Source organism: Crinia signifera, chromosome 1, assembly GCF_055691185.1.
Source record: "Crinia signifera chromosome 1, ASM5569118v1, whole genome shotgun sequence".
Taxonomy (NCBI): domain Eukaryota; kingdom Metazoa; phylum Chordata; class Amphibia; order Anura; family Myobatrachidae; genus Crinia; species Crinia signifera.
In genome coordinates, this window is record NC_139217.1 from 432,610,263 (window position 1) to 432,628,560 (window position 18,298).

General features: G+C 47.1%; 1 protein-coding gene across 4 annotated transcripts in view; it reads left to right on the top strand.

Moving 5' to 3' along the window:
- ERBIN (erbb2 interacting protein) overlaps positions 1–18,298 on the top strand; it is a 181,176-nt gene that overhangs the window by 158,950 nt on the left and 3,928 nt on the right. For 3 of the 4 annotated variants that reach the window (XM_083152725.1, XM_083152715.1, XM_083152735.1), the window contains 5 exons: positions 8,301–8,441; positions 12,639–12,752; positions 12,979–13,068; positions 14,045–14,137; positions 17,420–17,494. In XM_083152725.1, the coding sequence (XP_083008851.1) occupies positions 8,301–8,441; positions 12,639–12,752; positions 12,979–13,068; positions 14,045–14,137; positions 17,420–17,494 (513 nt within the window). The remainder of the gene's footprint in view (positions 1–8,300; positions 8,442–12,638; positions 12,753–12,978; positions 13,069–14,044; positions 14,138–17,419; positions 17,495–18,298) is intronic. The other variant, XM_083152738.1, reaches the window with a different exon arrangement.

Genomic DNA, 18,298 nt, shown 5'->3' on the forward strand with positions numbered 1-18,298 from the left:
ATTAGCTGATACACATGCTTTTTTTTTTTAACCATGCCGGATTTTTTGTTAGTCTAAAAATGGCTCTTTATTTGAATAAGTTGAACCTAAATTTGACAGAAAAAAAGGTGAAAAGTGCAGATTTTTTCCAAATTGACGGCTAATTGAATACCCCCTTAAGGTGCATTCAGTAAATCGGCCGCGGCCAGGTCGGGTTCTTCAGAGGCAGCAAGTAATAGCTACTGATAAGACATGCTGAGTCTTGTAGTTCAGTAGAAGACGGTTATTTGCTCTACAGCTTCACACGCCATCATGGCCGCTCAACAACACTGTCTGTAGCATTGGATCAGCATAGAATCAGAATTGGCTTTATTGGCCAGGTATACTGGCGTATACTAGGAATTAGATTTGGATTGCTGTGCAACAGCCAGGGTAACAACAAGTAAACAGTGACACATATCAATCACATGTACAGATACGCACTAGACTTTCTCCTTCATCCTTGGGGACACTGAAGTCTACGCTGGGGAATAGAGTGGTGTATCGGAGGAGTCGGCACTTTAAGAAACTTGAACTGTGGTATGGCTCCTCCCCCTCTATTCCCCCCTCAGACCTCAGTCTTAGTTTAGTGCCCGGAGGAGTCGGATCCCTGGGCAAGGGGCTCCGTTTGGGGCCTTTTGTTTTTGCTTGTTTTTTTTTTGGAGACAGGCAGCCAGCGCGTGCCGGCTGCCTGCGACGTGGGATAGCTCTCCGGGGAGTCAGAGCGGCACCGCTTGCGGCGCACGCGGCTGACTCCGGTCACAGACGCATCAGCGTCTGGGTCCCGCCACAGCTGCCTGCGGCGTGTGTTACGGGGCCGCGACCTAGTCGCCCGCCGGAGAGAGCAGGGCGTGCGAGCGCATAGCGCTGGGTGACGGCTGGACCAGGGTTAATTCGCTGGTCCAGCAGGGAGCAGACAGCCAATCAGCGCCGCTGTATACAGCGCGCGCTTTGATGAGGACGGAAGGGGCGGACCAGTGAGTGGTCGCGTCCTAGCTGCAGTCCTCTGTGTCAGACGCCGGTGCCTGCCACGCTGCTCCCTTGTCGGCTGTGCCTCTACAGTTCTCTGGAACAGGACAGCAGGACGCTTTCTCCCCCTCTTCAGCCTGGATATTATTGAATACTGCGCTGGGTGAGTGGAGGGGATTTTCTCTTGTGAGACTTCCCCGCTGGAGAGTTTATCTGGTGGGCCTAATTCGGGGAAGGTGCGCTCCTCTCCCCCTATTAGTGTGGTGCTTTTGCTCTTGGTGTGGGGTCCTTGTGGGGGCTCTCTTTGTCTGGCTTATTTCACCTCCTTCCACCTGTGTGTGTGTAAGGGGCGTGTGTGTGTGCAGCATGACATCCAAGTCTCAGTCAAAAGCTTCTCCAAAGCTGTTTGTATGCACTAAGTGTGAGCAACAGTTTACGCAGCATGTAAAGGGTGTATCCTTGTGTAAGGATTGCTTCAAAGGGGATGCTGGGCAGAGTCAGGTCCCTGTTCTGAACACTGAGGGAGTTACCAGTGTGTTAGCCACTCTGGCATCAGAGATGGCTGCATCTCGCAGGGACAGGGAGTCATTGCAGGTGCAACTGGCTTCCATGTCTGCTGCGGAGCCCGCCTGGGCCAGAGAACTGATTACATCAGTGAAGGCGTTGGCCCAAGCCGCTGCGGTGCCTGCAGGGGCCGCAAGTGCTCCACCTCCCCCGAGGAAAAGAGGTGTCCCTTTATTGTTACAGGGTGATACTTCAGAGGAGGAACCGGGGGACCCCTTGGAAGGGGATATGTTTCAGGATCCTATTGATCCTGTGGAGGACGTTCCTCAGGAAGAGGCCCAGGGTATAGAGGCCCTCATTCAGGCTATCAAGTCTACCCTCAATGTTAACGAGCGACCCACAGCCATACCACATTGGATATGCCCAATCTCGTCTGATCTTGGAAGCTAAGCAGTGTTGGGGGAGCCGCCGACGCAGGTCTCTATTTTTGGGAGGTCTGCTAAGGCAGTGGTCACCTTCCCAGAATCTATGGAGTTGGAGAAACCTCTTCTGGATATTTGGAGATCTCCAGAGAAAAAGGTTCAGTTATCTAAGCGGTTTAAGACCTCTTACCCATTTGCTCCGGAGGCTAGGGCAAAATGGGAGACCCCGCCGTTGGCAGACGCGTCAGTGTCAAAGCTTTCCAAGAAAGCGGCGCTTCCCATTCCTGGGGCAGTGGCCCTCAAGGAGGCGCCAGATAGGCGTCTGGAGGCGGGGCTTAAACAGATATTTTCAACCGCAGGTGTGTCACTGCGGCCCATTCTTGTGATCTCCTGGGTCAGTAGGGCCATGGAGAAATGGGCGGAGGATTTGTCAAAGGGTCTGAATGATCAGGGTTCTTCTGAGGAGTTCATTCAGTTAGCAGAACAGATGCGGCAATCTGCAATGTATATTGGAGAGGCTGCAAGGGATTCTGCGGCTCTGGTGGCAAGGATTTCGGCTCAGTCCATTACGGCCAGGAGGTCTTTGTGGCTTAAGTCCTGGCAAGCGGAGGCGGACATTAAAAGGGCGGTAGAGGCTCTTCCGTTTACGGGAGAGGTCCTGTTTGGCCCGGAGTTAGACAAGTTGATTTCCCTGGCCACAGGAGGCAAATCAACTTTCCTGCCTTCCGCGACTCCTCCTCCCAAAAAGCCTTATCAAGGGCCGGCCTTTCGCTCCTTTCGGGGGGCACCTAAGTTCAGAGGTAAGTCCAGAGGATCCTTTACCGCTTCTCGTGGCAGAGGCAGAGGGTTTGGTGGAGCAAACACTTCCTCAGGACCAGCTGCTCGGCGCGCAGACGTCAAGCAAACCGAAAAGCCCGCAGCATGACTCCCGGCCCTCCTACCTGGGGGATCCCAGAGTAGGGGCTCGCCTGTTGGACTTCCGGCAGGCATGGGAGGGGTCTTGCAAGGACAAGTGGGTTCTGTCCGTCATTGCGCAAGGGTACAGACTGGAGTTTTCCAGTACTCCCCCTCACCAGTTTTTTACAATAGGTTTGCCTCACGTGGAGTTGAACCGTCAGTTGCTTCTTCAAGCAGTACAGAAACTGTTGACCGCAGGAGTTATAATGCCGGTTCCTGCCGAACAACGCACAGAGGGTTTTTATTCTCCCCTGTTCCTGGTCCCGAAACCGGACGGTTCGGTTCGACCAATATTGAATTTAAAAGCTTTAAACGTATATATCACGTACCACAGATTCAAGATGGAGTCTCTTCGTTCTGTGGTTGCAGGGCTGGAGCCGGGGGAATTTTTAGCATCTTTGGATGTCAAAGATGCTTATTTGCATATTCCCATTTACGTCCCGCATCAGAAGTTTCTTCGTTTCGCGATAAGGGATCTCCATTTTCAGTTTCGGGCTCTGCCGTTTGGCCTTTCATCGGCCCCGCGTCTGTTTACCAAGGTAATGGCAGTGATGGTAGAGTTGCTTCATTCTCTGGGAGTAAAGATCGTTCCTTATTTGGACGATTTATTGATCAAGGCCGAATCCAGGGATCAGTTGACGCAGGCTATTCAGGTAACCTGCCAGACGTTACTGAACCATGGTTGGATTCTCAACTACCAGAAATCTCAGCTGAATCCTTCAAGAAGGATTGTATTCCTGGGGTTGATTTTGGACACGGAGGTTCAAAAAGTTTTTCTGCCTCGGGAAAAGATGTTGTCCCTGCAGGAGTTGGTTCGGCAGGTGCTTCGACCTCGGAGAGTGTCGGTGCACTTATGTATCCGACTGCTGGGCAAGATGGTAGCCTCGTTCGAGGCTCTGCAGTTCGGGCGTTTCCATTCAAGGACCTTTCAATTGGACCTGCTCAGGAAGTGGTCGGGCTCCCACTTGCACATGTACAAGATGGTGGTGTTATCGCCCTGCAGCCGTCTCTCTCTCCAGTGGTGGCTACTGTCAGCCAATTTGTTGGAGGGCCGACGTTTCGGAATCTGGGATTGGACTATAGTCACGACCGATGCCAGCCTCCGAGGCTGGGGAGCTGTTGTGTTGGGGCAGCACTTCCAGGGTCGTTGGTCGTCTTAGGAGGCGAAGCTGTCTATAAACATCTTGGAGCTTCGCGCGATTCGTCTGGCCTTGTCCTATGCGGACGGGATCCTCCGGGGGAAGGCGATTCGCATTCAGTCGGACAATGCCACGGCTGTGGCTTATGTGAACCGGCAGGGCGGAACGCGCAGTCGCGGAGCCATGCAGGAGGTACGTCCAATTCTGCAATGGGCAGAGCGGCATGCTCTGGCTTTGTCAGCGGTCTTCATTCCCGGGGTGGACAACTGGGAGGCGGACTATCTGAGTCGCCAGGATGTTCACCCTGGGGAGTGGGCCTTACATCCGGAGGTATTTGCCCAGATCGCCCACCGATGGGGGATGCCTCAGGTGGACATGATGGCTTCCAGGAACAATCGGAAGGTGCGGCTGTATTGTTCCAGGTCTCGGGATCCAGAGGCGGTAGCGACGGACGCGCTGACCGCGAGTTGGAACTACTCCCTAATTTATCTGTTCCCTCCGTTGCCCTTGATTCAGTTGGTACTCAGAAGAATCAAGCGGGAGAGGTCCACGGTCATCCTGGTGGCACCGAATTGGCCTCGTCGTCCTTGGTATGCCGACCTTCAGGGGCTCCTGATAGATCATCCTTGGCAGCTACCTCTAAGGGACGATCTTCTACAGCAGGGGCCGTTTGCCTACCAAGGCTTACGGCAACTTCGTTTGACGGCATGGCCGTTGAGGCCACACTGTTGAGCAGAAGAGGAATTCCTAAATCAGTGATTCCCACTATGATAAGGGCCAGGAAGGAGGTGACTTCACGGCATTATTATAGTATTTGGAAGGCCTATGTAGCGTGGTGCGAGTGCCGTAACTTGCCCACGGCTGTGTTTTCTTTGTCTCGGTTGTTGCAGTTTCTGCAAGCCGGATTTAAGGCGGGGTTGCGCCTAGGGTCCCTTAAGGTACAAGTGTCTGCATTGTCAGTTTTCTTTCATCGGCGTCTTGCCGTCATTCCTGAAGTGCAGACGTTTCTGAGCGGGGTTCTCCGCCTTCAGCCCCCAGTGCGGGCTCCGGAGGAACCTTGGGATCTTTCCTTAGTTTTGGATTATCTTAAGTCAAGTGTTTTTGAACCTTTAGACTCTATTGATTTGCGGTTGTTAACTTGGAAAACGGTGTTACTGCTCGCGTTAGCATCGGCACGCCGGGTGTCCGATCTTAGCGCTCTTTCATGCCGGTCTCCCTACCTGGTGTTTCATCCGGACAGGGCTGAGCTTCGGACCAGGTTGGATTATTTGCCTAAGGTGGTTTCATCTTATCACCTAAATCAGCCAATCGTGGTTCCAGCTCTTACGGGAGATTCCGCCTCGCTGAACGTGGTCCGAGCCTTGCAGGTGTATGTGAATAGGACCAAGGATCTCAGAAGGTCGGATTCACTTTTTGTCCTTTATTCTTCGGCAAAGCGGGGTTGGCCAGCGTCTAAACAGACTCTGGCTAGGTGGATCTGTCTCACCATTAAGCAGGCTTACCTTCATGCTTCACAGTCACCGCCAGTCAGGATCTCGGCCCATTCCACCCGTTCGGTGGGGCCGTCCTGGGCCGCTGCCAGGGGGGTTTCCCTGACACAGTTATGTAGGGCGGCCACTTGGTCGGGCCCTAATACTTTCGTTAAGTTTTATAGGTTTGACACCTTTGCGGCCTCTGCCTCCAGTTTCGGCCGTGCGGTGCTTCAGGATGCCCAGTGCCTTCCCACCCGTGGGGATGGCTTTGGGACGTCCCCAGCGTAGACTTCAGTGTCCCCAAGGATGAAGGAGAAAATAGGAATTTGGTACTCACCGTTAATTCCCTTTCTCCGAATCCGTAGGGGACACTGAACACCCTCCCGGCACTGTTCAGGCCTAAAGGGGGGATTTATTTTTAGCGCATGCAGTTATGTTTGGTTATGCATGCGTCTGGGTGTTGGTGACAGCCTGCTGAGTAGTATGGTTGGTCGTTTTGTTTGTTAATATCTTTCTCTCTCTCTATTGGGGATTCCCTGGTCTCTTTTCTCCTCTCGGGCACGGTCAACTAAGACTGAGGTCTGAGGGGGGAATAGAGGGGGAGGAGCCATACCACAGTTCAAGTTTCTTAAAGTGCCGACTCCTCCGATACACCACTCTATTCCCCAGCGTAGACTTCAGTGTCCCCTACGGATTCGGAGAAAGGGAATTAACGGTGAGTACCAAATTCCTATTTTTCCTGATGAGGGACACTGACATGGGGAACATATGTTTACTGAGCTGTACTGTACACACACCAATTGGCTAAAAGATAATATATGCTGTAGTTATATAACCAGGTACATTATTTTTAATGGGTAACCTGTGTATGGCAGAAAACACAATAATTATTTTGTCTAATCAAATGCGATTCACTGGAGTGTGAAATTGTGATCTCTTTATTTCAGCTGCAGGAAGAACCATTGTGTTAACATTTCACTCCGATGCCACCTAGTGGCTGTTTGCAAATGTCATGTGCAGTGTTGTTTTGACTGAGCAGTTTTTTTTTTTTTTTTGGTTCTGAGTGCTACAAACAAATGCCAGGAGTTCATGCTGAGAAGCAACTTCAATGAGCTGTGCGGTTTCCTCAGGACACTGCAATATGTGTGCTTGCACTCACTGTCACATATGACTGTAAAAAACTTAAGGGAAGCAACTTCATACTGCCCTACTACTCTGTTCTTATTCATTTACAGTTTCTTATATAGCGCAGCAGATTCTGTTGCGCTTTACAATTGTAGACAGTGATAAAACAAACTGGGTAATAACAGACAGAAATGGAGGTAAGAGGGCCCTGCTGCAAGCTTACAATCTATAGGGACATATAAGGGAAACACAAGCACAGGCACCAGTAATAGCATAGCAGTCCCACCAAGTTACAAGTCCAGAAGGGAAGCTATATAATACATAAGTGCCTCAGAGGCTTATGCGTGTGGTACATAAATATGATAGGCTTGCCTGAAGAGGTGAGTTTTCAGGGAACGTTTGGAGGCTAGTGGAGAGTCTTATTGTGCGTGGAAGGGCATTCCATAGGGTGGGAGCAGCCTGCTGAAAGACCTGTATTAGTGAATGGGAGCTAGTGATCCGTGCAGGAGAGAGACGCGGAGTGGTCGAGATGGGAGATATTTTGTGATAAGCGCAGAGATAGAAGCTGGTGCAGTATGGTTAATAGCTTTATATGCGAGAAGAAGTGTTTTATATTGAATACAGTAAAATACAGGCAACCAATGGAGGGACTGGCAAAGTGGATCAGCAGATGATGAGCATTTTGCTAGGAAGATCAGCCTAGCAGCAGCATTTAAAATGGATTGCAGTGGTGAGAGTCTGTTCTTGCGAAGACCAGTTAGGAGACTATTGCAATAATCAATGCGGGATATAATGAGTGCATGGATAAGAGATGTAGTAGTGTCTTGTGTGAGATACGGTCGTATTTTGGATATATATTTTAGATGCATGTAACATGATTTTGAGACAGATTGAATGTGGGGAACAAAGGACAGTTCAGAGTTGAGTATGACCCTACGCAACGAGCTTGTGGGGTAGGGTGGTTTGTCGAGTTGTCAACAGTGATGGAGATATCAGGATGGTAACTGTTCTTGGCTGGTGGGAATATAATTCTGTTTTGTAAATATTGAGTTTGAGGTCCAGGATGAGATGGCAGAGAGGCATTCAGAGACTTGGCCCAAGACCACTGGTGACAACTCTGGGGTTGATCAATAGATTTGGGTATCGTCCGCATACAGATGTAATAGTCCCTGCATTATGACATCACGACATTAGATTAGTATGCAGTGGATTATTATGCTGTTGACTACATGCAGCATTCATAATGACCTCGCATCATGACCTCACGATAATAGATTAGTATGCAGTGCACTATATGCAGTGTTCAGTGGCTTTGCTATATCCCACATTATGCTAACACAGCAATCCAGGATTGACCCTGACAGTAGGGTCTCTTCCATATTGTCCTGTTTCCCATGACTTGTATTCCAGATACTCGCGTGTATATTTTCCGTTTTGTTTGTCGTTCTACCGGGTCGTCCACAGAGATGTTACCGACCTAAATATTGCACTCACTGTGGGGTATAAAGGTTGCATGCTCACACCACCATGGGCTAAGGGTACACCTCCGCACTGCACGGCTCTGTGTGTGTGTGTGTGTGTGTGTGTGTACAGTATTTGCATGAAATGTGCTAAGTGATTGTGTGAATAACCCATTGAGTTGTATATGCATGCTTTACTAATCTGTGTTGTTACATCTGTCCCTCTTTATTCAGAGCATGCTGTCACGGTCCTTTAATTCCACTTACACTGCTAGCAGCTCTCTGTATGGCAGCTCTAGAGATCTGCATGGCAGTCAGGGCAGTGTTGCCTTGAGTCTTGCTGACAGAAGAGGTTCTGGTGTTCACATATTTCGTGTGAGTACTTAAAGTAGCCCTTTTAGGATTTGATAGAATCCAGTATTTTGGAGAAAATGCATAGAGTTTATTGCTATGGAATATGTATGTGATGCATTACAGTAATACCAATTTACTTTTATGTTTGTTTATATCAATGTGGTCTGACATTAAAAGTCGATCCAACCTTCTACTAAAGTGTTCTAATAATAAGCTGGCATTATTTCTATGGATACTTTACATTTGCATTAAGCAGAGATTTGGATAATCTGAGGGAGAACGCCATCACTTGCTAGGATGCCACAAAAGTACCAGTACCAGTTAGTAAAAGTACCAGTGAATAGTACTCTGAGTCAATTTCAAGGACAAGAAGAATCTTTTTTCGTGCACATTAAACCTTTGAGTGGCCAATAGTTATTAAAATTACCACGCAAACATTGTTATTCATCATAATGACCTGTAATGTTTACCTTATATAGGAAATATAATCTTTTTTTTTCACTCTTTTTTTAAATTGATGTAACAAATGTGAGTGACGCTGGCAGTTTTAGTGGATATGTGAAACGTCTCTCACAGAGATGTTAGCACTCAAAGGGTTAATCCATATGACCTTGTGTAGATAAAATACCAGACACATGGTTACAATGCGCATCTGGCAATGCAGATGCACAATCCTTTCCTTAACAGGATTTCGACACAAGCCAATAGAGAAACAGAAAGATATCAGACTAATTTAAATCTACATGCTTAAAAAGAAATTTTAACGTAAATACATTTTTACATAAATAGGCTAAATACCCATTTTAGATGCACATTTGAAAGCAGGGCTGGTGCAAGGCACCGGAGCGCCCAGGCGAGTCGGGGTGGGGGTGCCCGGGGGGGGTGTACCTGTCCTGCGGCTGTGTATATAAAGCTTGCGGCGGCGGCAGCGGGGGGTCCCTGCAGTCAAGAAATAACGAGCGCTATCCGCCTGGCTACGCGGAAGCGCTTCTGTTGTGAAAACACTTTCCGCACGGCGCACGCTGATTGGCTGAATCTCAGCCAATCAGCATGCGGCCAGTGTTTCCACAACAGAAGCGCTTCCGCGTAGCCAGGCGGATAGCGCTCGTTATTTCTTGACTGCAGGGACCCCCCGCTGCCGCCGCAAGCTTTATATACACAGCCGCAGGACAGGTACCCCCGCGGCACGGAGGCGGGGGGGGAATGCCGCCCTCCAGTGGCCGGCGCCCTAGTCAAATGCCTAGATTTGCCTAGTGGTGGCGCCGGTCCTGTTTGAAAGGCTCACACATGTCCTTTTTAATCTTTGAATTGTGCAAATGTAAAATAGACTTTACAGTTAATGTTTTTGTCGGGGAGTTATATATTGTATTACTGATTTACTTATAAATAAGACCTTGACTAGATTAAAAGATGCTGTCTGCTTCTACTGTCTGACCCGCTCTTAATGTATGTGTGCATGCAGCACCTTCCTTCTGCCGCTTATATGATGTTGCTTTATGCTGCAGTCTCCAGTGGGTAGGCCCTTTATCAGGCCCTCCAGCTGTTGTGAAACTACAAGTCCCATCATGCCTTGCCACAGTTCTGCTATTAGGGAATGCTAAATCTATGGCCAGACATGCTGGGATGTGTGGTTTCACAACAGCTGGAGGGCCACAGTTTGGACATGCCTGCTTTATCACCTCTCTCTATGCTCTCCTAAACCTTTTCCTGTCATAAACCTCCACAATATAAACCAAAAACTGGTAACGGTTGATTGACACTGGCTTTTTATCGTATGCTGTTGGTGAACAATAACAGACCTTTACTATTGGCTTGTCCTACTCATCTATTGTGTAAATTGCATTGGCTTTGCAGCTGGCGTTAAGAGCCCCATACATTACATTGATTTATCTGACCCTGAAGTCTGATGCGATTTCCCTTGAACTCCCCCTGGACCTACCCGGAAATGATTCCATACAATTTTGTAGTTTTGTGCAATTTTTGCATGCCATTGATCAAGCCACTATGTGGCATAACATATATTGTATGGGCTGGATTAGGGGGCTAGAGGGAGTGGCCCAAATAGGCATATAAATTAGCAGCAGCCATTTTCTGTCTGTGAACATTTTTGCTCTGTGATTAGTGAGACTGGTTTATACCTTCAGAGCGTTTCTCATTACTACCGTGCTTTCCTTTGCTTCGGTTTTTCTGAACAAAGTGCTCTTTATCCTGTTCTGTGATGGATTCCTCCAGGTCTCATCTTCTGTTAGCCTATGGCTATTTGAAGTTGAAGCATGAAAGGGATTTGAAGAGGAAGGGGTCTGTTTGGAGCAAGGGGTGGCTGCTAAAGATGGGGGACTCTCTGACACATAAAAATTAAGGACAACAACCCTGAGGATTATCGCAACTATCTGCAAATGTATGACACTACCTTCCAGGAGTTGTGGACAGTGTGATATATAGATTTTTGACCAGTGTATAAATTTATGGAAAGTGTTGATTGATTAAATACATACTTGGGGGTCACAATCCAATATATCAAAAAGGGATCAGCACTGTGTCTTCTTCTCTCCTCCTGCCTCATGCTGCTGCTACTTCCGCTGATGTGTGTGTTCGGGAAATGGCAGTCAAACTTCCTTCGATACATTGCATGCGATATACCGAAAGGTCGAAATATCATGAGATCCTGCAACATCTTTGTAGTGTATGGGGCCCTATTTGCAAAGAAACCCAACTTGTGTAGCCAACACATACTTTTTGCAGCAACAGAGGTTTCAGTACCTCTTTTATTTTGTTTTAACCATCTGTGCCGCACCCTGGATGTTGCCAAAACCTGCACTGTAAATTGTGCCTTGAGGCCGTGGTTAGGAATGCCTGGTTTAGAGTATAAACTTCTTTTTGAATTATTATACATATACACATTATATATGATGATGAATGGATTTAACAAAATCCCTGCAATAATTTGTAAGGTTAGTTAATTAAAATTGCGTCACAAAGCAAAGGTGTAATGGTCTAGCCAATTGCATCAAAACAAATCCATAATCTTTTTGCATGGCATGCAGAATATAAATCAATGGTAAAAGCCCCTGTCAACTTACAAACCAAATTGCCCTTTGCTTCTTGCTATTTTTTGACTTTACCAGTGTTTGGTTCACCCATTTAAGTGCACCTTGATGCCTAATTCAACCTAACCCACTTACAGTGCAGGTACTAAGGAGATACATTTGTGCTGAATGAAGCAGGGATGTCCCCTGTGTCTGGACTGTGACTGGGACATATGTACTGTGATTGGGACTCACCAGCCTAATCATTCTGAGGCAGCCATGAAGTAGGCCATTGATAATGACTCCTATCTAATCACAAGTAACTGGTGACATCATTGAAGCCAGGAGGAGAAAATGACATCACTGCTGTCTAGTGACTTCGTAAGCAGACTAAAATGTGAAATGTGTTACAAGTGGATTCTGGATGGGATCTGGCTGCGCAGAATCCTCACTGGTGTCACAAGCACAGTCTGATCCTCCCTCACTAGTGCTTCTCTGTATCACCGCTGTAATATCACTTGTCTGTGTCATCACTTCCAGCATTAGCAGAATAACATTTAATGTGTTCATGTGCTCATTCCACCATCCTGCAAATCTAATATACAGTGACATATTTATAGGTCACATTGGGGTAAATGTATGAAGCTTGGAGAACTGGTATCTATCCCCATAAAGAACGTTATGTGCAAGGTGATAATGCTCCAGCCAATCAGCTCCAATATGTAAATTGACAGTTGGGAGCTGATTGGCTGGAGCATTATCACCTTGCTCATAACGTTCTTCTCCAAGCTTCATACATTACTTCCGTTGTATAATTAATCAGGATTCCTATTATATGTCCACATTGTTTGTAGTGGTGGTATAATGATTGCTGAACTGGTCCACAGCTGGATCAATCCCTTGATCCATACATTACAATGCCGACTTTCTTTTTCACTAGTGTTGCGCTTACTATTATTAACACATTGATTACAGTAATTATGCCAGGCTTTGTATCATTCCTTTATGTGTTCCAGCTAAGAATGTATCCTTTCCCAATTTTCATATATTATTTATTTGCTGCTAGTGTTGTTAACGAGTCTATGGTACCACACTGGTATAGCTGCTATACCCGATATTCAGTCCTGCACATGCTCTGTGCATCATGTTAGCACTTACAGTACATAACACTTACTCTTCAACTTGTTGGCAGCACCCTACATCTGGCAGCACTGGAGAACCAGCTCAAGATGATGTGTTTAGTCCCGGACAGCAAAACTACACCACCCTGGTTCACAAAGACAGCATTACTGACAGTGGGAAAAAGGTATGTGCATATTTCTCCAAAGTTCTGTTTCATTATATCCCTTGTATCCTTCAAACTTTATCAGCAAATGTGTGACCCTTGAGCTGTTCTACAGCTGTTCTAAGTCACAGGATGTCGTGACGATGCCTGATGCTGTATATTAGAACAACATGAAAGCTGCAAATTTGGGACAGCTATAAATAAGTCTACGCGTTCATTTTTTTATGTAACCAAATTTATTTTACAGATGCATATGAGCAATGGGCAAATGGGCCAACCATCGCGGTCACAGGGTAGCTACAGTCAGCACCTTCCTCACCCTGCACAGCCAGCTGTGGTAAGGCATCCTTCCAACCTGCATTTTTCTAGTACATTTTACACAAGATAGCTTGCGCTCTGTTATAGATGACTCTACATTCCAATACCTAAGCTGCTCCTCTGTGTTCCCATTCCAGCTAATGAGATTTCACAATCAGAGAGCACATGTATCTTAATGCTTCACAAGCATTGGGCAGCAGCCTGCATTGGAAAGCTGCGCTAGCGGGTGGCCTGCACTGGGAAACTGCGCTAGCGGGCGGCCTGCACTGGGAAGCTGCTCTAGCGGGCGGCCTGCACTGGGAAGCTGCGCTAGCGGGCGGCCTGCACTGGGAAGCTGCGCTAGCGGGCGGCCTGCACTGGGAAACTGCGCTAGCGGGCGGCCTGCACTGTGAAGCTGCGCTAGCTGGCGGCCTGCACTGGGAAGCTGCGCTAGCGGGCGGCCTGCACTGGGAAGCTGCGCTAGCGGGCGGCCTGCACTGGGAAGCTGCGCTAGCGGGCGGCCTGCACTGGGAAGCTGCGCTAGCGGGCGGCCTGCACTGGGAAGCTGCGCTAGCGGGCGGCCTGCACTGGGAAGCTGCGCTAGCGGGCGGCCTGCACTGGGAAGCTGCGCTAGCGGGCGGCCTGCACTGGGAAGCTGCGCTAGCGGGCTGCCTGCACTGGGAAGCTGCGCTAGCGGGCGGCCTGCACTGGGAAGCTGCGCTAGCGGGCGGCCTGCACTGGAAAGCTGCACTAGCGGGTGGCCTGCACTGGGAAGCTGAGCTGGCGGGCAGCCAGTACCGGGAAGCGGTGATAGCGGGCGGCCTGCATTGAAAAGCTGTGCAAGCAGGCGGCCTGCACTGGTAAGCTGCGCTGGGGAGCAGCCTGTACTGGGAAGCTGCGCTAGCTGGCGGCCCGCACTGGGAAGCTGCACTAGATGGCGGCCCGCACTGGGAAGCTGCACTAGCAGGCAGTCCGCATTTGTTCAGGCCATTGATCAATTTCTCATCTAATGCTAGATCCGTGTGAGACTGATGAAGGATCCTGAACTGGGTTTTAGTATATCAGGAGGTGTTGGTGGCAGAGGAAATCCCTTCAGACCTGGTGATGATGTGAGTATTCCGCTGACATTTCTCACTTCATTCTGCTGACAGAAGAAATACCTGCATTAAGCAGCTTCTTTTGTGGGACAGTCCCCAGCAAGTATTGTTTGTTTACATGTATCCATATTGTGGTGTTATTATGTATAGTGCTCCCGGTTCTATTCTGTACACCCAAAGCCGCTCTTGTCCATTCAGTTTACATTTACATACTGTCCATATTACTGGTCTGCCTTCTTTTGCCCTTGGCATTTGTGTGATTGACCTATCAGCCCTTGAAAACCTTAAAGGAAAGCGGAAATACTCCCAGCTTCCAGCACATTATAATCTCCAGCTCCAAAATAACATCTGGAAAGTCATATCATTATATAAAATATGTAGATATATTTTCCTGGGCCCCGGAATTGGGAAGATTATTAGTGTCACAGTGATTGCTGCAGCAGCCGGGGATCTGTGCGTCAGACAAGCCATGTGCATGTAATGTGGCCGGCTCCAGGTGCGTCTCGCATACTGCACATGAGCCGACTAATGCAATTAGGCATAAAATGTAGAGATAATGAGAATGTAGCAGATGCCAGGCAGAGGATTGTCAGCATCCAATGTAGGAGGCAATGCATTACAGGATTGGAGGATGAGTGGCAGTGTAGCTGGCAGTAAAGCTGGGTATACACCTAAATATTTATCTGTCCACACCTGTACTGGTGTGTGAATGCCTGATCTATTTACCTTGCCCACCCAACCCTCTAGATTCTGGGACATACACTACCCAGACTACGGACTTGGCTACATACACAGCCTGCCCTACTCCCTTTGCCCCAGGGACATGCAATGCCTGCTCAAACTTCCTGTGCCCCCCCCCAGCCCCAGGGAGATGCACTACCCACCATACCCTCTGTCTTGGCCCTTGACCCCAAGACTAGCAGTACGCCCCCGGCTTATAGATGTACACTATACACACTGCTGCCTCTAAAACATACACTACGCACCCTACCACCAACCCAATGTACATACACTACCTGCCCCCATCCCTGCCCACAAACTTACCTGGCTTACAAACAAGCTTCCAGATGAGGGCCTCTAGGAATTTGGCTTTGGCCTGAACTTGGGTTGTAGTTCAGCATTCAGACGCACATACCAGAAAGGTATTGGGAAAGTGCTGGGCTCATGTGGACACATGTGCCTGAGTCAAGCAAAACATAATCCCCGATAAGTGCCTAGTATCAGGGCTAATTTAATAGCCCCTGGCAAACCTATAAGCAGCAATAAATGACTGATGCTTATATAGTAGGATACCCCCCTACCCCATATAGTGTTTCTGAAAAGCATACTTTTCATCTCATCGTACAACATAAGTCAGAGCGCTTATTTTGTCACTATCATTTAAATATCAGCAACAATGTATCACTTTGTTTCTACTTATAGTATTTGTAATTATATATTAAAAGTATCTACTGTATTTGTTGCCCTCAACAAAGGTAAACTAGTTCAACAGATGTGAAACATACACAGTAGTTAACTGTTCAGTACTATTCTCTAGGTAACTTAAAACCTGTTTAATAAATGTGTGTGTGTGTGTGTGTGTGTGTGTGTGTTTTCTTCAAAACATTCAGAAGTAGGCAGACACTGTCTGCCTACTTCTGCGACATCACAAGTTGGACAGAAGTTGGCTGGTCTGATGAAATTAAGTTGGGTAGGTGTGTGGGGTGGTGGTTTAGTTGGGTGGCAGGGTAGTGGGAGGAAAGTCGGTCTGATGTATAGCCAGTATAAGTGCACCCACCCAGTTGCAATCTGTCCAATCTGTCTAGCGGGAACAAAAATCTGATAATGCATGGGAGCTTATGAGAATGGAACATTTGCTCCCAAACAACGGAGAAAGACAGAAGTCATTTAGACAAATTGGTTAAATCCATTTGATTGTAATTATACGAACTGATTTGGCCACTTACTAGCATTTAGGAGCAAATGGTTGATGATCATATGTTCCCATACATTACCAGGTTTTTGTTCCCACCAGACAGATTGGACAGATAAATCTCAGGTGTGCAGTGATAGAGCAGAGATAGGACTAATTAAAGGTGCCAATCAACTAGTTCGATTTGTGCCCTTTTCATCCGATTTCTATGGATTGTGCGGATGAAGTGTCAAATTGGATGTGTTTTGTCTCCTAACTGATCCGTGGTCCCGTGTGCATCAGATCGGAGCTGGAGATTGGGCGTGCTGGATCAGATCCCGCAGCCATAACTGGGGTCGCATTCAACACATTGTATGTAACAGGGGTATTCGGTCCCGCTGACCAGGAGCTGCAAGGTGAGTTGGTGGGTTATCGCATACGATACCTCGCAGTAGTGGATGGGCACCTTTTAAAGCTGGGTACACACCTAGAGATTTTTCTGTTGGGAACAAAAATATGGTAATGTACATGAGACTATAAACCATTTGCTCCTAAATGCTGAAAAATGGATAAAAACTATTGCCTGGATACATTTGTTAAATCAAATGGCTTTAAGAACATTGTCTGCTTTTCAGCATTGGGAGTAAATTATGGATTGTCCTTTGCTCTCATACAGATTTTTGTTCCCACCAGACAGATAAATCCATAGGTGTGTACCCAGCACCATTGCTTGGACATTTTGAGTTGATGACACTGTATGCATTTGGAGATGGTTGCTGAGATGGGGATGTGTTGTGAACGAGTGTGTGGTGTTGTGGAGGAGTGATATGACTGGTTGTGTCGTCTTCCGACAATAAATATTTTGCGTGTGTGGATAAAAGTAAATGTGAAAGTGTTGTCGGTCTGCCTTATTTATTTACATTTTCTAATAGTGTGCAGTATATTCCATTGCGCTTGAAAACGGTGATAAAACAAACTAGTAACAAACCAGCCTTTTTGTAAGCACATTAGGTCAGGGTGGGTGAATTGGTCTGCACATAGCAAGTAGCCCCAGCAGATGGGCCTGACATCCAAACTATAGGCTGGACAGTGGGTCAGATTTAGTCTGCAGACCGATGGGGTGAAATTCAATAGAATAAGAGATTCAGAAAGTGAGAGATTTAGTGCAAAATCTCCAGTTGTTTTTTTTTAAAGCGGCAATTATTTACATTTCAAAATTAAACTGGTTTTGCAGTGTAAATGATTGCCGCTTTAAAAAAAAATCTGTAGATTTTGTACTAAATCTCTCACTTTCTGAATCTCTCATCCTATTAAATTTCACCCAGAGTTTGTGCTCCTCTGGGTTAGTGGGAGTTTGAAGTGTTATGAAACTGAACATGAGCTTTCCCCCTTTTCTTTTGTAGGGCATATTTGTGACTAGAGTGCAGACAGAAGGAGCAGCATCCAAACTGCTGCAGCCTGGGGATAAGATAATACAGGTAACATTACATGTTATCCATTTTCCATGTGTCCTGTTTCGCTCCTATCATACGTGTTATCCAGCCACTAAGACTAACGCTGTCTTCTGTCATTCCCTGCATCTCATCTTATACCCAGTGCAATCTCCTTCCTTGCACAAACATTCTACTTCAATTCATTCATATTGTTATTAGATTGCTACAGTATGTATCATAAAAGGCAGAGTTCTCAAAACTGTGCCAATACCGTCCAGGTTTTAAGGATATGCATTCTTGAGTTCGGTTGATTAAGTCACATCGATTTATCTATTAATTAAGTTAACTGCTCAAGTATGGATAAAACCTGGACTGTAATGGTGACATTTGGGAAACTAAGGGATTTCTATTGCTCAAGAAATTAAATGACCTTCATAACTTGATGAGTATCATTGACTCGATCTTTGCTCGAGCCTAGATATGTGTAAAACTTGGATGATAGCACTGTACTACACAATACCTTACAAGCAAAACAAACTATATAGAAAAACTTCACTATCCTTGAGTACCGTCTTCGCTAAAACTTTGTGTAAATGGGATACGGTTGAATTGTCAACCCCAACTAGGTCGACACCGTTGGGTCGACATACAGCAAGGTCGACAGTCAAAAGGTTGACATGGGTTCTTTGACTGTTTTTTGAGCCAACATGTGCCAACAGGCGGTATTTCGTGCCCTACCATCCACTAGGGCAGGCATTCCCAACCACGTTCCTCAAGGCACACCAACAGTGCAGGTTTTGTAGATATCCAGGCTTGAGCACAGGTGACTTAATTAGTATCTGAGGGATT